The sequence below is a fragment of the Chroicocephalus ridibundus genome, chromosome 5, assembly GCF_963924245.1.
Source record: "Chroicocephalus ridibundus chromosome 5, bChrRid1.1, whole genome shotgun sequence".
Taxonomy (NCBI): domain Eukaryota; kingdom Metazoa; phylum Chordata; class Aves; order Charadriiformes; family Laridae; genus Chroicocephalus; species Chroicocephalus ridibundus.
Genome location: NC_086288.1, coordinates 36,130,785 through 36,155,142, shown reverse-complemented (window position 1 = coordinate 36,155,142; position 24,358 = coordinate 36,130,785). Strand labels below are relative to the sequence as shown.

Genomic DNA, 24,358 nt, shown 5'->3' with positions numbered 1-24,358 from the left:
CCTTGACCAGAAACTGAAACTATATACCAAATTAAAAAAGAAGGATGATCTGCTGTAGTAGTTTCAGATTTTAAAAAAAGGGAAAAAAAAGGCTTTTATTTTTTTGTCATTCAATAAATAAATCACTTTACTGAGAAATGCTAAATAGTCACAATAAAAATAAAGACGTCTCACTCAAAATTAATTACATATACCCGATTTAAAAACTTGAAAACTATTTTCAGTTTAATGCTAAACTATGTTTTTTTAAGAAGAACATGGCCTGATTAGAAAGTGAGTAAGCTGCTGTTCAACATGGATACCACAGGCAAATAGAAGTGCTGGGTACAAGGTATAACCTGGATAAGAGTAAGGCCTCTGTCAACATGGAAGCACGCATGTGTCCCAGCAGGGAGGTGCTAACAACAGGAAATGCAACTTAGTGAGCTGTACACAAAAGTACATGTAATTTTTAAGAGTCAAGATTCTTTTTTTGCCCATTTTTGTCTCAAAGAATTATCTAAGGTATTGAACCTCAATGTTATGACTACAGAAATACATCTCATTTAGCCTGATGGTATGTGGACATAAAGCCCTTTCAAAATACCATTCCTTCATTGATGTATTGCCTATACCAGAAGCAAAGATTTTATCGGACATGTTCTTCCTATAAAATTTTGCATCAAGTTACAGAAACAAATCTGAGTCTGGCATTTAAGTTTCATATAACGAATGTTTATGTATGAAAAGGCAGGGTTGCCAGAGTGGTGTAGTTTTGATTTTTTGTGGGGTTTTTTTTTTGTTTGGTGGTTGTTTTTTTTAAATGTTTGCTTAAGATTTATTACTTACAACAGAAGCTGTAAAAATTCTGCATGAAACTCACAATACAGAGTACGAATTGTAGTAAATTATTTTAACACTAAAAATAAGCTATTGTTGTATAAACTATTACAGGTACTAAAAGTCCTTTAAACAAATTATCTTTTCAAAACGAATTTAATCAAGCTAACCAAAACGTTTTAACATTCAATTTCACTAATCTTTAAAGTGAAATGTTTAATATACACATGTGCTTTGAAGACTTATTCATCAATAAACATGCAATGTGAATTTCTAGTAATTATGTATCAGTGTGGTGTTCTTTTTTCTTTTGTGGCAAGATCCAAAGCAATGAATTCCAAACTTTTCTTCTTCAGGGCAATTCAAGCCAAATAAGGTGTACAGTTGGCTGCAGAAAAAGAGGGGGAAGGGGGAAAGAAAATTACTTATGATTTCAGCAAGCATATTGCATTACCTGTTCCAAGATGGACTGAACTATTAAGGAACTTAAGATAATGGTGTAATGAAAGCAGCCACAGTCTTATGCCAATGTTGCGTTCTTTCTTTTCCTCTGCACCCCTAATACCCCTAATTTGGACTCGATGATCCCAAAGGTCCTTTCCAACCATGAAGATTCTATGATACTAACTCAAATCATTAAGAAATTATTTAGTCAACAGTTCAAGCAACATCAGAAAGGACCTTGTAAAAACGAGAAATAAAGAATGAGAACTTATTAATCTGATTTTTTTCCTAAGAGCCTTATAATTTTTTAAAAAATCCTTCTTCAGTGCTGAATGTATTTTATCAGCCTATGTATGTATTTTTTACCAAACTTTACAATAATGACCCTTTGTTTCACCTCCACTGAATACAAAGTATTAATGAAGACAACTTTAATGTTTATATTATTAGATCACTGTTCTGAGTTGCATTAATTTTTTATATATTCATATGTATCATAGCAGCAGTCTTTCCTATTATATATTTAACACTTTAGATTGGGGTGTATTATTAACTAAGTACCATGTTCTGACAGATACTGCATAAACAAAACCCAACTTCATTGTGGTCATCAGTAGACTAGAAAAGGGCACTAAATTCACTAAATTCAGTCCTGTTTTGAAGCGACTGATTCTACCTGCAGTCAGTCAAGTTATTTCATAGATAAACATAGTCCATCATTGTAGTATCCTTCTTACTTTTTTTTTTGCCAAGTTCCCCTACACAGGCCCAGATTTACAAACTTATGTTCCCTGTCCGTAAGCAGCAGCAACAGAAAAATAACTGAATCTTCAGGACAAATCCTGGCTGACTCAGATTAGAAGCTTCAAGCGGTAAAGTTAACACCAAGCATGGATTTAACGCTATTTTCAAACTGCCTTATAAGCTTTTAAAAACCAACCTCACAACACCCTGAGAAGATGGTAATCCTCATTTTAAAAAATTAAAGAGGCCTCAGAAGTGACAGACATCCACACTTAAATTCATCCACAACAGCATATTTGAAAAAAGAGAACATTTACCCTTATAGCATAAAATGCAAAAAGTTAAAAATTACACTTTTTGCAAATCAGAGGAGGAGACATGAGTCTCCTTCTTTTACATGAAACTGACTGTCCAAAGAAACAGTCCAAGTCACCAGTGCAGTAACAACTCCACTCCTGAACGTAAATTTAAACCCAAGTTGGAAATGCAAATAATTGAGAAATGACTGAAAAATTACCCAGTCGTTTTAGGAGTAAAAATCATAACCTCCCTTTGTGCTGCACAATCCATGTGAACATTAGACTGGGTGATCCATCAGCAGGTCTACAGCAGTAGAGCTATGGTCTCCTTTGAAGAAAAAAATGGACAGAGTATTTCTACAAGCCTTCTCAGACGTGTATATGTGGGGAAATAACCTTGAGAACAAGTTCTCTCACAAACAGTCCAAACAGTGCACCTAACACAATGTCTTTCGGGATGAAAAAACCTGCACCAAACACAATCCTCGGAGGTTCACTCACCTCTACTATCCCACTAGGCTGCATTCAGGGACAGCAAAGTTATATATGCTTGCTCAGGGGCTGTGATAAAAACCATTATGTGTAAGTCATCTGATAAATATTTAAGACTTCCAAATTTATACTGTTAACAAACATACTACATTCTGAGCTTTTCTAAAAAAAAAAATCACTTAAAAAAACCCCACCAACCACCACTTATCATCTGTATTTGCTAAACAAAGCCAGCAACTTCTGTAATTTTTTAAAAAACCTTACATTTTGTACCGGGCTGTTGCTTGTTTCAGCAGCATTATAGTTAATTTTGATAAGGCAAACCAAGGCAATATTGAAGTAAAGAAAATCCCTACAACAAAATAGTAAAATAAAAATATTTCACTTCAACTGTGACATCTTCAAGTTAATGTCCAAAATCTAGGACAGCAGTCTACTGATACATTTGTTGTGTACCTAGATGCTGGGTACAGACTCTTGAACTAGTTTATGCAAGTTTTATCCTTGACTTGTAAATTGCTACTGCATGCAGTATTTAAGAAGCTTAAACAAGTGAATTCACAGTAGTAAGATATAATTCTTCTTCCACCTGTTTCAGTACAGTTTACTACATAGGTTCTATGTGATTAACTGCAATTCAACTGTTATTTACATGCTATAGACAGTTATTAAAATGCTTCTCCTCAGAGATTTATCAGTATATTTTTCCTTTAAATACTTTGTTAAATACTTTTAAATACTCTCTTCTACCTAAAAATTAATTTCTTAAATTGTGTCTCAGTGAGACACCACATGGAATAGCATGCGAATGAGCAAAGAATATCTTATTGTGGAATACACAGGTAAAACCTGGCAGATCCCCAAAACAGAGGAAACTTTACCAAAACTTCTTCCCTTCTTCTCCATCACCCTCAAGTCAGACTTAGTAGGGAGAAAACTCCCTAGAACTCAGCCTTTGCTATAGAGGGTATTATCTTAAGGACTAGAAAGAGGTTCTGACATCTTCTGGCGTTTCCTTAAACCAGAGGAATTACACTGGTTTTGTGGAATTTAGTGGTAAGTGAAAACAAAATTAAAAAAACAACCAACCCAAAAAACCACCGCACACAAAATAAAAAACCCCAAGAAAATAAAATAAATTTTTTTTAAAAAGAGCAAAAAAACCACCACCAACAACAACCAACCAAAACAACAACCATTCTAAGAATGTTTTGCTTTTCCAGGCTGCAGATGTTTACTCTCACTAAAGAAAGGGAGGTAGAAATTGCTCCTACAGTTCAGAGCACATCTATGCAACCTCAAGTTCTCTTCTGCTTGTACTTCGAAGGCATCTAGATGAATCAGCTTGATTCCAGAAGTTACAAAGGTACATTACTGATGCAAACTGTCTGAATGATAATAACCCCTCTCAGTAGGCTTTCTACTTTGGAATTGACTCTGCACTAGCACTGCTTCTGGACCAGAGGTGGAATATACAATCTGTGTTAATTAGCACAACTACACAATCTCCAAATTGGAGTTGCCTCACATCTAGTGAGCCTCCAGCACAGGCAAGAGTAGGAAGTTTTACATGGTTTTCTAACTGGATAACACATTTAACAGCCAAGCACCATTTTACAAACAATACAAACTACTAAATTAGATTCAAATTAATTGAAAAGGTAATAATTTCTTCTATGGAGTATTCAGGTTTTATCATATTCTGTTTGCCCCCCTCCATTCCTCCCTCCCCCCATTAAACATTCACCTTCTTCTGGAACTTAAACGTGTAGCTCTGCTCCCCTTCTCACAAATGGACATCCAGACATGTAATTTCCATATATTTAAACAAGCCTGAGTTTTTTCACTTCCTTGATCTGTTCATGATTTATCTGGTAACATTAATATGTAGCTTATTCATCTTTCAGTGAAATTACAGCTTTCTGTATTTTCTCCAAGCATCGTTTTCAAAATATTCAGGTGACACCAAGTGGTAAATTGTTGTACTGCTGTCTGTTCAGGACTACTGTATGCAGTAACAACCAAGTATTTTGTTACGTGAAAGTAAATACAGAAATATTTATCATCAAAAAAAGCCAGAGTGCTTTGAGATTATTAATCTTAACAGTCCAGTTCTAAAATTCTGTCCAAGCAGCTCTTTCTCATTCACTTACCTTAGTTTGCTTATATGCTATAAAAGGAAAAAAGAACTGTACACATGGATCAAAAATTAAGTGGGCAAAAAAATTAAGTTCCTGTAAAAGAAGTTACTTACCAGAAGGAACAATTCCCTGTGTCATCTTTGTACATTTAAGCTTACAGTAAGTTGCTTCCAAGAAGAAACACACAGACTTTTCTCAAAATCACTGCTACTTATAAAAAAACCCAAAAAACAACAAATCAAAAAAAAAACCCCACAATATATGCATCTATGCAACATTATTCAGAATACCAAACCATACAAGACACTTTAGTGAGAAGGGTGGATCTTCTAGCAATTCTTCCTTAGCTTCAGATGTTTCTTTCAACATACTATACGTATTAAGTTGGAACAAAACCAACTTCTGTAGATTAGATAGGGAAAATAAATTCTATTTATAGAATCCTTAGGGCTATATTTCAGTACCACGACAATGCCAACATCAAAAAGAGGTTTTATCAACATGAAAGAGGTGTATCTTTCAAAAGTCAGCCATGTATGTTTCCTTTGAAAGAGGGCTCTGCATGCTCTGTGTGGGCCCAAAACCTCAGAAACAAGAATGCAGAGACCATCAAAAGAAAATAGTTTTACAGTTCAAAGATAACAAGACAGCATTAGCAGCACAAGGCCATTAGGTGGACAGCTTTTAAAAACCAAACCTGGGATTTGGGCATTCTGGTAAGTAAGAATTCACATTAATTGTGATAATATGGCACGCTGAATTGCAAAACAGCTTTAAAATACTGCCAATTTAAATTCACCTTAAATTTTTTTCCCTATAGCACTTATAACTATAACTGAAGAGATAAAAATCTCAAGACATACTTTCTTCATTTTTTTTTTAAACTTGTCTGCATTCTGGATTTGACCACAGCTGTGAATAATCGCTCCTAGTCTATTTTTTTTCAATTGTTCTGGTCATTCTTTCCCAGAGAAGTACAGGAGACAAAATATTCTCTTTAGATAATGCTATCTGTAAGCCAAAAATGGACAGGTATGCATGGTCAAGCATAAAACCTGAAGCTGTTTTCATTCTTCTTTAAAGAAAGAGAGTCTCGCACCAGTATTTCGAGTTTATCATCCTTTTTATCTTTTGTCTTCAGGATTACATGCGTTATAAAGGTATGGCCCTAATCTTCATAGCTAGAAAAAAATGGAAACAGACTCAACTGTAAAATGCCTCACCACAATGGGTACAAATCCAGGCACAGATACTTAGCTGTTTTATTATTAAAAATAAATAAATCTCATCACTTTCACCACCTGAAAGTATCACCTTCCAGAGGTGACCTACTAATGCAAACAAACATATCACTGCTAAAGTGGAGACAATGTATAAGGCTTTTTGCATTTGGATATTCTCTTCCTCTAAGACCTTTCGGGCGTGCAAAAACAAAACCAAGGGGAAGCAAGATTCTGAGGAAGAAGAAAAAAAACTTGATTACATTTCAGTCACGTATTGCAAAAAAAGGCATCACAGTGAAGCCTGAAATAAGTCTGCTACAAACTGCACCTAAAAGAAAAATCTCACCACAGCCTAAGTAACAAGAGACTTCCAGAGCAAGTTCTAAATAGTTATATTAAGAAGTGAAGGATGGCAACACTATTTTAACAGTCTGCTATCAGCAGTAGCTTTTCCAATCCACCAAAATTGGAAGAGGTGATAAAAAAAAAAGAAGAAAAACAAAAGGGGGGCAGGGGGGAGAGAACAGAGGAGAAGAAAAATGTCTTCCTTTAAGGAAAGAGGAACAGAAGCAGTCATCACTAACACAGGAGTCCACTTAAGTTGTTAAGTCAGTTACTATTTCTGTTTCCATTTCCCTGAAAATTTACTTTCAGTGGTCCAAAATTATCAAGTAAAAACATTTTAAGAAACACTTCTTTATCTGTTCTCTTTTCTCCTCCTTCCATTCCTAAAGCAAAATCAAGCTTTAAATCTTGTGGATGCAGTCCTGGGCCCTGTATGCATGCACAGCTAATCAGAAAAGGGTTATTTACTGTATTGTATGATCTCACTGTGTTTCTATCCAGAGCTGCACTACACAAGATCACTACGTCTGATGGCTCCGATGCTGTACGGCCCCCATACAGTGGGCAGTATCGACAGAGAATGCCACTCCTGATTTCAAACCTGGAAGTCCATGGCTTAAGGCGGCCAATATTCTAAACCAGAATGTGAAAAAACACAGCGGTCTATTAATAAACTGAAGTAACAGTAATTGAAGCACAACCTGATCTACTCTGCAGATCAGAGAAATTAAGTGATGGTTCATAATACTTGCAAAATTATAAAGATCAGTCCTATCTCATCTTCAAATATACCAGGCCAGAAAGAGGCAGAGCTAACTAAGCAGAAGAGAAACTACAGAAAAACAAGTGGAAAAAATTAAACACAGCTTTGCCTGAAGTATGAATTTTCAAACCACTGTGGTACGGCTCTATAACAGCCTTCAAATCTGAGTACCGAAGCATCATAATTCTCATTTCTTTGAGGATGAAGTTTGAGCACATGACGACTACAACTACTAATGAAACAACCTGGCACTAGGAAGCAGTTCTGTGTTCTGAATGCTATGTGATGAATGTTCTGAAAAATGCTGGGCAGGAACTGGATGGCAGAAGTGTTATGTTTTATACTATTTACCTACTTCACTTCACAGAGCAACAGGGATAACACTGTCAGAACTGCAGTGATCTGTCTTCTTAGTTATGAAAAGAACGGATTTTACCATAGCTTTTTATAATATAAAAACCTTCCTTTTCTCGTAGTTGCATTCTAATTTTAATAAATGGGATATATATAAATGAAGATGCTAGACTTAGAAGGTAATTAAGAATAACCGTATCCCTATTTTATCCAATTTTATGGTTAAAAAAAAAAGGAACACTAAATGACAACACTCTTTACCTAAAGATAATACATGTAGAGCCATGTAATGATACTCTGCTATAGCCTTAAGAATGTCCATAAAGGAAGGAATCAAAAAAAGCTTCCCAAAACTATTTATTTACCTGAATATGGATCTACCACTTCTGTTTTCCCTATTCATAATAAATCAAGAACACAGACAGCCTTTCAAATAAATTTTCAGCACCACAATCATCACACAGATGACCTTATATCTACGCCACTTAACATGTCATCTAGTTCTTCCTCATAAATCATTACGGTAGACAAATGTAAGCAAAAACGACCCTAGCACTGCACTGTACAGATGGTTATACAGGGTTTCTTCAGCGCTCTCACCCGATGGTTCAGAATCAGCTGACTATACAAGAAACAATTCTTCTGTAGACTAACTTATACTTTATGTAAAAAGATACACGCTCAAGCCAAATATGTACACAAAGAACCATTTTAAAGTAACTTTTCTAGCCCCAGTTCTTAAGAACTAATTGAAAGCGTTTATGCTTACCTAGATGCAGAAGTGTGAACTGTGCTGCCAATTCCTTTGCACCTTCTACTGTTGTACAGAGTTTGTCTGGCATGAAATAACTCTGGGAACCATCTGCAATACTAGGAATAAGCACCTTGTACACCAAGAGTATTTTCCCATCCTGACTTGTGGTTGAATACAAGTAGTATTCTGGTGGTGCCCAGTTATTTTTATTGCAAAAATAATCCAGATGCATTGCTGCAGAACTGAAGTGACTGGGTTTTAAAGAATACATGCTAATTGGAGTAAGCTTTATTCCTGGAAAAAAAGAGTATGTACACCTTTCAACTTCAGGAGGGCCAGGACTGTGCTGACCATTAAGACGAACTGGAAGACTTGCTGGCTTCCCTAAGGATTTTTGATGACCATCTTCTTTGTTAGGAAACCCTAAAAGATTTTCAGAACCAGGACTTATCTGACCATTAAAATGTTGCTTCCAAGTGCCTTCTTTGTTAACTGGCTTTGCTAGTGTTACCTCAATACTAGCTCCATCAATGCACTTTCCATTCATTACAGACATAGCTGCAATTGCATCATCTCGGTGGAAAAAATGAACAAAAGCATAGTCTCTCAGCTTCTTTACACGTTCAACTACTCCTGGCTTGAACTTGTTGAATTCAGCTTTAATCGTGTCCTCTGTAGTAGATATCATCAAATTTCTTACATATAATACTTTAACTCTCTGCATTGTTTCTTCATCAACTTCTTTCTCTGGGTCTGCCCAGTCTACTTGAATAGTATGACCCCAGAGCTGGAATGTTCCTACAGCAAAGAAGTATTACATCAATAAGAAATGTGCAAAGGAAAACAAAATCATTCTTATCAACTACCTCTAGAAAAAGCAAACATGGAAGTATGCCACATAAAACAGTGTTTTTCGTTGCCTGCATCTACTTAAGCAAAATATGTAAAACATTACTACTTGAAATTATTAAAGAAAATAAGACTCTGCAAAAATTCAAAATGTTCTATCTGTAGCCTTTGGGTTATTTAAGCACCATAAGCTGTCAAAACACAGCCTTTGTGATTTTGTGAGATGCACATACACCATAAGCAACATATTATTTTATTAGCTAGTAAACACAGCCTCTTCAGTAATATTACCACCTTAAAAAAATAAAGTCAACACCTGGAAAAAGCATCTAAATGTATATGCACTAGCACAAGCCTTACTCTACATTGCAGCAGACGCCAAACCCATAAACTAAAAAAAAAAAAATAATAAAACCAAAACAAACCCCACTTTGTTACTCATTTCAAGTCAACTAGTTTATTCTGCATTCAGTGATCTGGCCATATTCCTCCCATTACTTTGCAAGGCCTATATTAAGTCTTAGCTAACACTCCTTCTTAACACTCTGTCAGTGATTAATGCAAGACTTGCCTAAATCTTAGCCTTAATAAATACAGGGATTTTTGCTACTCGTTTCAGCAAAGCCAGTGCTGTATTATCTGTTTTAATGACTTTGATTCTCCAACTATATTGTTTCATTTCCTCCCTATTTAATTTCTTTTCCAGAATTTCCCTTTAACTGTACCTTTACCTATTCCCTCCTCTTTCAGTATACTTAATCCCTTCGACTTTCCCTCCCTCAAAAGGTATTAAAAGAAGTGCAAAGTAAAAGTCACCTTCTACTTGTTAAACTCCTAAAAATATTTTCTAGTAGAGGATTAAAGGCCTACTTTCAAACATTTTTAAAATACAAAACGTCAATAACATCACTTATGACACTCAAAGAAAATAAGGGACGCGTTCCAAGCATTATATTTTTTAAGCTCCGCCTTAAGACAATTCATGTGCAGGGACTAGTGCATGCAAATGAAAATGGGATGTGTGTCCAAGCAAATACATATCTTGGTGTAAATTAAACCAACTTGTGTTTATGAAACAGTTGTCTCTCTTTCATTTTCAGAACTGTTTAGATTTCAGCTTCTTTAAAAAACAAAACAAAACACACAAAAGAGAACCTAAAGAAAAAAACCTGATTAATGAACAAAAAAAAATAAATTCCTCTTGAGCTGAAAGGCACTACTGCAGTTTTGTAACTCTCAAAATACGTTGAAGGAAAACAGGGATGATCCACCACACCACCCCTCGCAAAACGGAGACAGATATTCCCTCAAAAACTCAATTACAAACAGGTTTACCTGGGATTAGCCGCCTTCTAGCCATTGCAGCTGCTCTGTGAGATTCATATTCCACAAAAGCAAAGCCACGATTTTTAGTTTTGTCAGTGGCATTTGGATAAACGATGACATCCACCACTCCTTCTGTAACTTTTTTCATTTCATTCAGTATTTCTTCTTTCTTCTTTTCTTTTGGAATTGCTCCAATAAATAGTCTGCAGTTGTCCAAGCTTACGCAGACGCCAATAAATTTCCCAGGACGAATTTCGTAATTATTAAGAATCTTGATGGCTAGCTGGGCTTCCTCTTTAGTAGTGTACATCACAAAAGCATAGCCTCGATTCTCACCACTGAATTCCATCATCAGTCGGAACTCATAGATCTTCCCAGCTCTCTCGAAAACAGGAACTAATTCATCTTCATACATATCACGAGGAATCTTACCCACAAAAACTTCACATCCACGAGGTGGTGGAGGACCTTCCCAACCTTAAAATAAATTGTCCAACAACAATCTTAGTACACATGCCAGATAGGCACACTTCCCCCCCACGACCAATTCGGAGGTGGGAGTTATTTATTTTTAGTCTCAATTTAAAATTGGCATATTCCCATCTATTATTTCTTATTTTTGTTATGCTTAAATAAAAAATGCCATAAGACCACAATTTGTATTTCTTTTAATTCTTTTGATTTCTTTTAATTACTGTTGACAAGTTAAAACAAGACTATAATTAAATATTTTACTTTTGTTTAAAGTTCAGAATAAATTATATTTAGGTGATTTTGTAATTAACTTAAAACTTTTTCTTTCATGTAAGTATCACCAAAGAGCATGCAATTAACTCGTGAAAAAAATGTTAACAGAATTGGGAAATTTCTGCCTTCTCAGAGAAGTAATTTTCATGTATAAGCTGTACACTAAGAACTACACGGTACACAGGGAAGTTATCAAGGCATCAGAATTGACATCCATTTGGAGCCACATTGCCATGGCTTATCTAGGAAAAAGTCTGGCTCTCTTCCACACAACACTCAACACCTTTACCATTTTCAGCTTTATACACATTTATGACCACTTCAACTGAGGTCTGACAGCACGTGGCAAGTAACACAGTTTGCGAGCTAGTACTGCCATCACTCACATCGTGGCAGTCATTTGCCTACATAAAAAAGCATAAACCAACAGTACAGCATTTAAGAGCTCCAAAGACAAAAGCAACTGCACACCTTGATTGGGAAAAAAGGGAGGAGGCTATGCTTGACCGTGTAGGAAAGTCATGAAATTAAATACCAATGTTCGTTTATTAACTAGACAAACTTTTACCAACATCCTCAGCCTGGTAACTGATTAAACAGTGATTCTCAGTAAGTAAAAGCCATCTACAATTCAAAAAGCCCACCTTCTAATATTAAAGCTGCATACTAACCTAGCGTTACAGCACATTACAGCCAACTCAGAGTAAATTACAACTCCTGACTTAAAGAAAAGCTGGTCTGTGACACATTTGCCAATGAACAGCATGTATTTAACAGAGCAAATGCGGAAACAGTCAACGAGAGGCACCACTCCTCAAGTAGTTACCAACTGACCAGAGCGTTTTCTTGACTGGGTACTGGATTTATCACTGGACGATAGATTATGGGATTCCCTTTTTTGCAGCAGTTCAAGTAATCAAACTTCAATCAACATCAGGCTGCCTAGAAAGGTTGCGGGGTCTCCTTCTCTGGAAATATTCAAAACCCACCTGGATGCATTCCTGTGTAACCTTCTCTAGGTGAACCTGCTTTGGCAGAGAGGTTGGACTAGATGATCTCCAAGGATCCCTTCCAACCCCTACCATTCTGTGATTCTGTGCCATTCTGATTATAGTTATAATCCTGCCACTGATAGTCTGTTAGTGAGATCCATGCCATCTCAAATTTTCTTCCATTTAATTCTAATGACTTACATGTCTAATTATATCATGTCTCCACCAATCAAAGCAGAGGACCCAAACTAACTTTTTTTTTCTTTTTACAGACACACTCTATAGATACGTTTTAAAAAATACAATAGGGTAATTTTGAGCCAGATCAGCTGCTTGAGCTGGATAACATGACAATCAGATAAACAAGATGGCAGCAAGAAAACAGAGATGACAGTGAGACTATCTCCCCTGGCAGTAACACAAGCTTAGAGAAACCACATCTTAAACAAGCAAAATTCCCAGTGAAACTCTTCATTTACAAACAGTAATTGTAATTTCTTACAAGCCATCTCAAACATTCAAGTCTCATCTGGCCTAGAAAACCATTTATAGTAACTTAGGGTAATTCCCAGCCTAAGGAAGTATGAAAATAGATGAAGATTTAAAGAAGAGGTATATAATTAATATCAATGAACAGATTTATGGAAGATACACCTTGTCAAACACATCTAGTTTCAGAAAAGATTAACAAATTTCATTAATAAAAGTAACTCTGCCAAACAAATACACTTAATACTGTCTAATGTTCTAATTAAAAATCATAATTATAATGTAATAATTGTATTAAATAATTTAAGAACAGGCTGAGCCCTCAGAAAGTAGTCAGTGATGCCCTGCAGTTCTTTTTCCAGTAGCATTTTCAAAATAATTCACAGGGCTCCATTTGCCTATTTTATATAGGCTAATAAAAGTATGTATGTAATTTTATACCGGAAAAACTTCCAAAGAGAAATAATTTTTGATGCAGCTGTATCTTAAACTACATATAGCAATGAGCTGTACAGATCATGCTTACGAGCACGACTTATAAAGATATAAACAAGAAATAAAGTAGGTCATGCCTGCTATCATCAACTTGTTTGTCCCTTCTGTGCCACTAAACGTTTTCAAGCATGTTCTCAGTCATATGGAACCCACTCAGTATTTTCAACTCCACATTTGTTTTGCTACCTGTCAACTTTAGTTGCTTTTAAAGCTGTGACTTCTTAAATCCACCAAGAGCAAATGTTCAACAGTCTAGCACACGAGATCTTTAACTGCCGGAAGCTGTAAAGCATACCAGGATCCTGTATGTGTTGTGTTTCCTACAGTCTTTCCCTAAGCATCTACTACTGGTCACTGTCAAGATACAATACATAAGGCTACACAAATTTTCAGTCTGATTCAGCATAGCTGTCCTTACAGAAAATAAACTCCAAATTCCTAATCTCAAAAGAAATGCTTACCTGGTGGAGGACCACCAAATTTTCTTTGCCCGTTTTCTTGAACCATGCTATATCCAGTCTTCTCCATCAGGGCCAGTAAAGCAGCCTCATTCTGAGTGCCACCTCGGATTTTGCCACATCCATTTGGTGCTGCTTTATTTTCCTCATGCATATCTGTAATAGCTTCAACAGAATATTGCAAATATTTCAGTTCGGATAATTCTAAATTGTTATATGTATACAGAAGCTACCAAAGCACAGAAAAACAACTTATATATACTTGCCTATTTACTGTGACTTTGTTTAACATAAGACTTCAATCCTACATCAAATTACTATCATCTGTATATTTGCTTTCAAAACATTTCATAAACTTGAACTTCAATCAGCAACTATATATTCTATATTAAAACTTTCATTAGTTGTATCACAACTGTTTTTTAAGTATTCAAGAAGAAAAATGAAGTATTTCATAAATCATGTTATCACAGTGTGTAGAGACCTATATGCTACTCAAGGTCCCAAGAAACCAATTATCTCAAACACTGCAGTAAACTCAACTCAAACTTGTCACACTGAACTGAACACTACCAAAAGGGTGTGTTCAAAAGAGTTCAAAACCGGTTAAAATTACATCCTTTTTCCGCAGTCTGAAGATGAAGCCTTCTCCTCTTCAGCTTGTTGCTTCTGGTGCTTTTGTACTAACTAAACTATTACTTTGAGCTTGATTATTCAAATGAACACCATTATATATACAGATTATTTATTTTACCTGACAGATGACTATGTAACTCCCTACCACTAGTAAAAACAAGAATTAGTAAAAATAAAGCCACACACAGTAGCTAATGTAGCAAATGTTATCCCACTCGTCTTCATACGTAAAGTTTTTCAGCTGATTGCTGGTCACACTAAGCAAGCTTTTGCCTCCATACTGAAAACATTAACTAACCCAATGGTTGCTATTATTCCTCCTTTTATTCCTCACTTACACATTCCACTGAAACTAACACAGTACCTCAAATTAAAATGATTTTGCATACATTGAAGTTTTTCAAAAGATTATACGCTACATTTATGGAGTGATTAAGCTCCTTCCACTGCCACATTTATGCATATTATGCAATGCTATTACTGTCCAGAAATGGACTTCTCTCCCCTCCCCAACAGCTTAGTCATTTCAAATGTGCTTTGAATCAAAGTAATAATGAAGCTATTCTTCAGTGCATTCTTTTCACAACAGCCTTCATACAACATAAGAGACTCCACACCTCCCTTAATTAGAACGGAGATAGAGTACACACAACTGCGATATTTTCCATCCTAGAAAAAGACAACTTTTGATGAAGATAAATATATTTCCATCAAGCTGGAATTCATATTGAGGCAGGAATCCATGCAACCAACCACTGTGGAGAAGGTAAGTTTATATGATACCCATTGCTGGTCATTAAAGAAGTCAATCCCCAAACAACTCCTGGATTCATCGAGATTCCAGAAAGTGGAGAGCACAAAAAAATCCCCGACAGACAAGGGCAGTAACAACATGACTCCTGTCTGCTACAAATGCTGTCCCATCTCTTTTCAGCAACTGAATTATATTTGCTGTGTTTCATGGCCTGCAAGCTGCACAGAAATGCCGTAATCAGCAAATCTCTCAGCAGTTTGAGGCCTAACTAGGACATAGACAGCAAAAAGTTGGAGCAAAAGAGGGATAAATTAGTTTTCTGTTTGTCTCAGTGAGTTCAAACATCCAGCCAAGAAGTGTAAGAGCAGCAAGGGGACAGCAGACTAAAATCGTGGGATTGACGAGGGCGCCCACACCGCTCCCACAGAGGTGAAGAGGCAGTGAGGAGTTAGGCCAAGAGCCCAGTGAAGGAAGCAACTACGGACCGGCCCCCGGGTGAAAACACTACCTGAAGCAACAAGATGAGCATGTGGGACAGAGAGAGAAAAGAGAGAAAAACAAGAGCCTCGGAAATACCCTGCGCTACTCTCGCCGAATTGCTCGTTGAGGACAGCAGCCACGGCCTCGTCCCTCACGCCGCCTCCGCCTTTCCCCACACCACTGCAAGGGCACGGAGCCGCCGCTGTCCCCAGGCGGGCGAGGCCGCGACAGGACTCCCCGCTCTCCCGTTAAAAGCCCTACGCCACAGCGGAAGAGCGGCACAGAAGAAACGTCCGATTCCTACCCGACGCCTCCGCGATCCGCCTCGCTCACCCGGCTCCGCCGCCACGGCTTTCCCCCGCTCTGCCCCCGCCTAGCCAATCACCAGCCGGACACGATGAGCATAGGCGTAATTGACAGGCGGTGCCAGCCAATCATGGCAAAGCCAGGGGCGGGGGCTCGGCACGGGAGCGCTATTAAAACAGGCGACCGTTGGCCAGAGCCGTGCTGTTGCTGCTGCGCGCGGATGGGGGTCGCGAGCAGTTGGGACGTCGTGTGCGGGTGGCGCCGCGTGGCCGCCCTGAGGGCGGGAGAGCCGCCGCCTCAAAGACACCCCGGAGGGAGGCCGGCCCGCCCGCCCTCTCTCTCTTCCCCACCCGGAGCGCTTATTTATCTCACCGTTAGCTTTTCAGAACGCAGCTGGGGGGGGGGTGGGGTGTTTTTGGGCTTATATCCACTCTTAAAAGGTGTATCTCGGTGTGCTCTGTTGTGTGCTTCTTCAGGGAGCATTTACATGCAGGTCTGTGTTGACCAGTAATACCCAAGTGAAATAGGTCTGTTCTCAATCCCTGCTGTTTCAGTTCATATTTCCATGTCTTAGAAATGAGCTATGTCAGTTTAACAACAGCTACAGGCACTGCCTAAGCCAGTGAGGCTGGAGGCCTTGCGGTTTTAGCACTGCTCTTAGAAAACTGCTTTGATGGGCACGTATCAAGCTCATTGCCATCAATAAAGTGTGTGGGATTAGTTTGCCAGTTCTTCAATTTGTTGTTAACAAACGTGGCCCACTTTCCCCATCTAGCAAATGAAAGTTAGAAGCCAAAATACTTTCACCAAAGATGACTTCTCTTCCCTTTTCCTAAGATGTACGCGCTCAACCATGCTTTTTAATAAGGCAGAGAATCCCAGAAATTTTAATCTAGTTTTAATTATGTACTGCCATAAAATTGTCACAGCATCCTATTAGACGTTTACCTATTCAAATTCACTTATTTTTCAAAGAGAAAGCTTTTTATCCTTTTATTAATAATGGCATGATACACTAATCATGCATTTTACAAATAATGTGTCTCCATTTAAAAATTCTGAATAGCCAACATAGTGAAGCTGTTGCCTTCAAGATTAAACTTCAGCACCTTTTGATTTCAGATGTCCTCTTTTTTTTGACCACATCTAAATCAGCTACAAAGCCTCTAATAGGAATGAATATGGGATATATTAAGCTAAATAAAGTTTGGGGTATTTTGACTGCAGCTCGGTGTCCCCGTTTCCTTGGAGACTGCTCACTTCCTGGCAGAAAACTCCATGTGTCTCAGTTGTTATTGCTGGTGGAAAGTACTGAAAGAACTGAAAGAAAAATTCTCATCTAAGTGAAAAAAAGGAAAAAAAAACAAACTCCAGCATTTTCTTTGTATTTCGTGTAAGTGACATCTTACTGGGTAGGTTACTGTGTACAGCCGTTTCTGGAGTACAAATGACTGCTGCTGGGGGATAGAGCTAAACAGCTGCTCAGCTGGGAATATTAACCCGTTCCAGCACTTAACAACAGAAAGTCTCAAGAGAAACTATATATGCAAATTTGACAGCAGGTTTTTCTCTTCATGATGTGACATGAATAAAAGAGAAAATCAAAATAACCAAAAAGCATTCAGTGTCTACATTATTATCTCTTATTAAGCAAAAAACTCAGACATAAGAACTACAGACTCATTTGGTTTTCTTGCTGACCCCTGCCTCTCTAAAAGAAATTAATGATTTTTTTCTTCCTTTGTTCCTCACATGCTAATTGGGTATCAGAGTTCTCACTGCCTCTTTGCCCACAGGTGCTAGCTGCTTTTTTTTCTGACAGTCTAATTGCTCAGTATAATTAGGTTTTACTAAGAACAACTATTTCTAACCTGCATTTGTCTTGGATTTTGCTGTGACTCGTGATAAAGTCTGAGCTGAACTTTTCTTTTCTAATAAGACCAGATTTACAGGGAAATACAATATTTTTATTCAATCAAGCAGTATATCTGATAACTTCAGGTCTTCAAAAAAGATTTTGCACACCTGAAAACTTCTCATGGCCAAATCAAAACTATTTATTCACCTCAGCGCTCTCTGAAATGTTGCTTTCCTTGTACTACAACGAGCAGAATCCTCACCAAGCAAATCTTTCAGTCAATCTCCCATTTTAAAAAGTTAGGTTTAGTTATTTTAACCTTTAACACCATGTGTAATTCTATCAAGTTGGGTGCAGTTGTAGGGGAGAAGCCACCTCTCTCCTCCTCCAGGTAGGCACTTCCCCTGGTGAATTCTGCCTTGTTTTAATTTCTTCCCCTTGTACTTGATTGCATTCTGCATTCAAAAGACATATCTCACCCATTTTTCAGTAGCCGTCGTTTGGATAAGCATGGTGGAAGGACTAGGGCAATTAACAGTTTAATTCCCATTTCTAGGAGTGACAACTTCACAGCAAAGGGACAGTTTCTCAGTTGTAATTTCCTTCTCTCTCCCTATACATATATAAATACTACTCCTCCAAATTAATGCTGTATTTTAACTCACGTATTTTTAATGGAGTTTAACTAAAGGATGGGAAAGAAGACCAGGCTCAGAAAGATGTTTGTTATTTATCAGATAATTTATTTTACTGCTTTATTGAATTGCTACCTTAGTACATAACTGTTTTAACTTTTAAACCTGATAAATAGAAACCTATTTTAGGATTATTTTACGAGAGTTACAGTATAATTTGCAGAAAGCATTTGGCATAAATTCTAGTTAGAAAATTACATGAAATTGCAAATAACATGCTATTTGCCCTAAAGCTTTATACAGTTCCTATTAACACTGAGTTAAGTTTCCTCATGAATGTCTTTTTGAAACTGTTGTGAATCTGATGGATGAGGAATGAGGGCAAAGTCCTGCCAAGATTATGACATTTATTCCTTTGGCTAAATTTGAAAATGTGAAAGAGATGTTTTTCTTACAGGTTTTATTTTATAGCAGTGCACCAGACAGTTGCTTTTCTTTTCCTTGTAAGTTATTTAAGGTAGCTGTAACACAGAAGTCCTTGATGTTTTTTAACTTCTGTTTCATTGGAATGCTAGCAAGCCCCAGCATATATATTCCTGGAGTGGGCTATTACTGCAGTTGTAATATGCCTTAATAGAAGCATAAGCTTTTTTTTTTTTGTCAGTGTAGATTTTACTATGGCCTCAAGCAGGAAAAGAGGGTATGTAGTATTTCTGCACTCTGACAGGTTTGATATGTAGGTAGTGGAAATACTTTAAAAGGAAGCAGACATCCTTTGAAGTTTAGACAAAGGTCTCTGTAGAAAGCCTAGACATAATATGATTGTAAATCTAATTATAGTAAGCTGTCTAGAAAGACTTAATTTCAGTCAATCAGTCCATTTTAGTTTGGGTTTTCAGTTTATCAAGTAGCTGCAATGTGTGTTTAGTAGGATCCTCCTAACGAGGCATCCCAGTGCCTGAAGGGTCTTATTTCTTGAAAGGTGCTGTTTGCTCTCATTCAGCTTTCTGCCTTAAAACAGTTGGTATCTTTTTTAATTATAAAATTACAAAATCTGGTATTGCTGGAATCAGCATTTCAGGGAACTGAATATTAATTTTAGAGAAATTGCCATACATACCATATGGAATTGCTTTCTTTTTCTTTTTTTTTTTTTTTTGTAAACCACATTGAGACACACATGCCACAGGATTTTAACATGCAGATATGCAATGAATATGAAAAAAATGGATCCCGAAGCACATTCTGTCTTCACTTAGATGATTATGAATATCAACAGTTTAACTGATGTAAATGGAACTAAATCAACTTTAAGCCAATATTGCTGATTGCGGAGTGGTGTAAAATGTGCATAACAAAGTGTATAAAATCCGTCTGCTTGTTTTTTCCCTCATTACCTCCAGAACTATTGTTCTCTGCTGCCTCTGTATCTCACTCTAAAAACCTGGACCCTGTGCGACAAAGCCATACCTTTAATGGTGTAACCTTTCACAGAGCGAAACGGCTGTTTTCTGGCAACACAGCTAAGCCCCAGAGGGAAGGAGCAGATGCGAATTCCTGAAAAAAAAGTTACACAGCAAAGGCTTGGTGGAAGAAGAGGTGAATGACAAGGAACAGAAGGGAAGAAAGGATGGGAAGGAGGGAAGGGTCAAGGGAGATGGAGAATTCTGTCCTGCTGTACTGCTGTCTTTTGATGCTCCACCATTACAGAATGCTTTCCTGTCTGCTTTTTAGGCAGACGTCTTAAATGAATGCTGAAATGGCAGTATATCCTCCGCACATCTGTACAGCAGCAATTGAAGAGGTTTGGTGGGTTTAGTGCTTATGAAAGTGTCTACGGCCCCAACAAGCTGGAAACCAAAGTTTTCTTTCACAAGGATGTGAAGCACAAAGATCTATGGAGCGGGCTTCCTTTCATCACACCGCTGGTGTCTCAGTCCTCACCAGAGGGCCTGGAAAGATCAGAGACAGTCCCCTCTCAGTCACTGCTCAGTTTTTTATTTCTCTGCAAATACTGTCAGAAAATACTTGAATTTATGGTAGCTTCTGCAGAAGCCTTAGAGTGTGTTTCAGCATTGGAACCAAAGAGGCATCAGGCATCAAACTCTAAAGTCTTTAGTCATACCTGATCTGTCCCAGACATGGAACGGGTACTTTACCAGGGAAGCTGAAGATTTTTATATCACATTACCTTTTGAATACTTAATAATTCTGGGAAATAAATTACATTGAGTGCAACAAGGGAGAAAAAAGATTTAATTTTTACTTTTCCTAGATTTAAATATTTAAAATACCTTTATTGTAGTTTGAGAAGTGGAAAAGAGTCCACTCTTTCTTTAAGCTCTTCATACTTGGCTTTGAATTCCAGCTTATTCTGAGAATCCTAAAAAGCATCAATTTATCAAGCTCACATCCTTTTAATTTATAATCCATCTGCTGGGAGCTGCTAACTAGCTTTTAAGTCAGGAAACTCTGGACTGTCAATGCCAATTATAGTTAAACAGCTTACAGTGCTTCTGTGTAATTTTCTTTATATTTTTCCTGAGGCTTTAAGGATATAATGCTGTGCTTGGAGACACAATTGAGAAGGTCTCAAGCAATGTAACCTGTGGTTTTGTGTGTGTCTTTCATTTATATACACACACATAATTGTGTATTATACACACATAGAATCCCATGACTTTTCTGTGGAGTTTTTTATAATATTCATTAAGTAGGGCTAACAGAATGATTTTTAAATGCTTTTCTGTATTTAGCTGTTTTCTTCTCTACGAAGCCTAGTGAACAACCAAAATGGCAATGAAAAACTAAAACAAGAGCCACTACATTGTGGGCAACTATAAACAAAATCAGTGCTATGCAGTTTGACTGTTCCTTCCTGCTTTCTGGTTAGATGTTGCAATAGTGAAACAGGAAATCAACATCAATATTTCTAAACCTACTGAGCAGTTACATCAACTTAGTAAACATGTGATTTACTCGTTTTTTAAATGCGAGTTTCGTAGTTAGCCGTTACCGATTTGCTGGAGATCTGCACAGTGCATTTTCCTGATTGTAAGGGAGCCACTAGGTGGGAGTATGTTATCTTCAAAGACGGTTTGTCAGCCCCAGCTGGTTTTATTTTGAAGCTCCCTTTCCCCAGCATCCAGGAGATGCTGCAGCACCATCCACACCGTGTTGAATTAGTGATCGAGTTGAGATTTTTCCGCGCTCGTGTGCACACTGGAGGCTGGGGAGACACTGCCTGCCTTGCTGCTCCTCCAGTCCAGGAGGACTCGACCTGGAGCAAAGCAGAGGCAAGGGTTTACTAGAAGTTACACCATCCAAAAAGCAGATCTTGTATCTAAACAAGGTCCACAAACACTCTGCATAAGCTAGCTATGTAGAAAGCCCCAAGGACCCAGGCTAAAAAAGATTTAAAGGATCGTTTTACTAATATACAAGCTGATAATTTTAAAAAAGCATTGTTAAAACATATCGAAAGCCAGCCATTTGCCAGAGAGGGAACTGACATGAAAGGGCCTTTCGAGGAAGATTAGACCATAGCAAAACCAAAAAAAAATTTTTTTTTTGCACTAATGTTCAGTACAAACGTGATAGAGAAGTTTTCAAAGTAAGCCCATTCTTTTCTACAGGAAAGATGTCCTCACATTAGTCCTAAACCGAGGGGTCAATAAAAGGCATTTTATGACTGATGAGTAAACTCAAAGTAACAAACTGATGAAGCTGGGTGTAGTCAAGTCTAAAGAAACTCCAGGATGATATTGTTGGACTGAGAGGTGTAATGTGTAATAAATTTCTGAGAGCAAGGATGGTGCCAAATGAGCCCCTTTCAGAAGTAGTTCAGGGTAAATTTGTGGAAACTACAAAAAAAAATCTGACTTCCGCATCAGGAATATCTGAGAGTTGTAAGACTGTAAGTGGAAAAAATGAACGCAAAATGATTATTCATTTTTCCCTGTAGTACAAGAAGGGGAGGGACAGCTAATGTAGTCATCAGGCAGCCAATTTAAAATAAAGTGCTTTTTCATGTGTCATAATTAATCTTGCCATAGAACCTTTCAGAGGCCAGCCAGATAAGCTAAAAACAGAGTAAAACAGGCTCACTTAGGGTAAGAGTATTAAACATGATAAAATGAATGCAAGCTTTAAAGCTGGAAGTTGGGGAATTGTTGCTTACAGAAATTTTTGAGAACGTATCAAGCCTCAGCCTGTACATACCCTCTCCCCAAGTGCTCACCGGTGCTTATTGGTGAGGAATGATACGGGGCTAAACTAACCTTTGGATATTGCCAAGTTCATTCCTCGGTTCTTACAATGTTGAAAAGTTTGGCCCTTGTCTATAAGCTCAAGGCTCTCAAAGGTAGTTAAGTTGTTAACAGTGTCTGGTTGTCTTGCTGCAGCTCTGGATTGAGAGTCCCATTTTCCTAAAGATTAATGGGAGTAGTTGTGTTCACAGAAAAAGATCTCGGAAGCCAGCTGAAGAGTGCATTGCCAAGACCAGCAAAAAATAACTAGGTAGAAACACCGGTGTCAGTGCAGAAGCAACTTGTCTGTAGGCAGCTGTCTCAAGAGACTTAAAGAACTACAAGAAAATAAAAAAGCTGCACAGTTCATGACCTGTGAGATTCTTCAAATCATAATTCAGTGTAAAGTTCATAATGATCAGGGGTTCATTTCTGAATATCGTTATTAAATTTCCACAGGTAGGAGATTGTGGGGAGGTCAGGGAATGGGTGGGAATACTTGATCTTGCTCTCTATAAAGTCAGTGGCAAAGCTCTGCAAGAAACTTTTTTTATCTGCAAGAAACATAACTCAGCGATGCTGTTGCAATAAAGAAGCTTGGAGTACTTCTCAATTACTGAGAACCTGTCCTAGTGGCATAATTTTTAAATATTCAGTGCTAGTAAAGTGATTGTTTTTTTTAAGTAACTTTTTTCATTAGGATCAAATGGTTTTTGTATAAACAGGTGTCTTGCTCACATCCTATATTCCTTTCCTGTTCAGTGATACAGTGAGCTCACACTTTATGTCACAAATCCAGAGTGCCTTTCCCATAAGAACAGACTGTTGTTGCAACCACAAATTTGTATTTAATTGCAGGATTGAGTACTGTCTGTAAGAGAGCTGTTAACAGAAACATTCCCCAAACTGAAAAATGCAAACCAGAAAGTTACCGAGGGAAAGTAATTTCTATAACTGGTTTGGGTGGATATTTTCAGTTTGCTTGTAAAAAACCTCTTTGCAAGTCATAAAAACCTCATTATAATTTTGAAACGCATTTCATGACTATGCATCGGATCTACTGCCTGTGCAATTCTCAATGCTTTAACAGTATTAGAGTTACTGGAATTGCTCAAAGACATCAGAAATAGAAACGCTCCGTTCCGCACTGGAATTTCAGTTCACTGGCCAAGCAGAATTACTGCTTTCTCCAGGCAAGTTTTTGCAAGGACATTATTCCCAGTCTACACCCTCCCTGTGAATACATGATCGAATTGTCGTACTAAAATAGTGACTAGAACAACAGAAGGGTTCTTTCTTACATACAGTGTGACCAAACCTACTTGCTGTCAGAAATTGGGAGTAATAACTAAAGGAAAATAAAAAGCTGTCTTTACCACACGATCGTTGGTGCTAAATGGCGGATGTGCTGGATGAAGAGATGTTACTTCTGCCTCTATTTGTCAAGGCCACGTCCTAGTTTATTACATGTTTGGATTTCCAGAGGAGCTGAGTTTTGTGAGTGTACTGAGCTCGATGAAAGACTAAGGAATGGGATGTGGCAAAGTGACTGTGGGTGTCATGAACTACATCTTCATGTATACTTTAGGCTTTGCAGCCTTACACACTTGCCAATCTGAGGTGATTCTCAGCCCTGAGTGAGGCCTTCAGTCTCCACTTCCAAAGGGAGAGGAAGATACTCTTAGGAAGAGTTAGACACTTCAGGAGG

The 24,358-nt window shown here is 37.7% G+C and overlaps 1 protein-coding gene across 3 annotated transcripts; it reads right to left on the bottom strand.

Moving 5' to 3' along the window:
* Positions 1–2,820: 2,820 nt before the first annotated feature.
* On the bottom strand, positions 2,821–15,975 carry RBM46 (RNA binding motif protein 46). Of its 3 annotated transcripts, none has more exons than XM_063335913.1 (5): positions 15,938–15,975; positions 13,738–13,899; positions 10,563–11,030; positions 8,394–9,176; positions 2,821–2,867 (listed from the first exon to the last, which is right to left on the bottom strand). In XM_063335913.1, exons 2-5 carry the CDS (start codon positions 13,886–13,888, stop codon positions 2,821–2,823), a joined length of 1,449 nt encoding a protein of 482 aa, XP_063191983.1. In that variant the 5' UTR covers positions 13,889–13,899; positions 15,938–15,975. The 3 variants fall into 3 exon arrangements, with proteins under 3 accessions (XP_063191983.1, XP_063191982.1, XP_063191981.1); XM_063335912.1 differs by having other exon boundaries at positions 15,909–15,966; XM_063335911.1 differs by lacking the exon at positions 15,938–15,975 and adding an exon at positions 15,701–15,901.
* Positions 15,976–24,358: the final 8,383 nt, after the last annotated feature.

Bases quoted from the DNA above. Each gene is read 5' to 3' on its own strand.
- RBM46 (XM_063335913.1), bottom strand. From the start codon at position 13,888: ATGCATGAGGAAAATAAAGCAGCACCAAATGGATGTGGCAAAATCCGA. The intron at 11,031-13,737 runs GTAAGCATTTCT...ATTTATTTTAAG, and splicing joins ATTTGGTGGTCCTCCACCAG to GTTGGGAAGGTCCTCCACCA. The intron at 2,868-8,393 runs GTAAGCATAAAC...TTTTTATCACAG, and splicing joins GTTCACACTTCTGCATCTAG to CCCCTGAGCAAGCATATATA.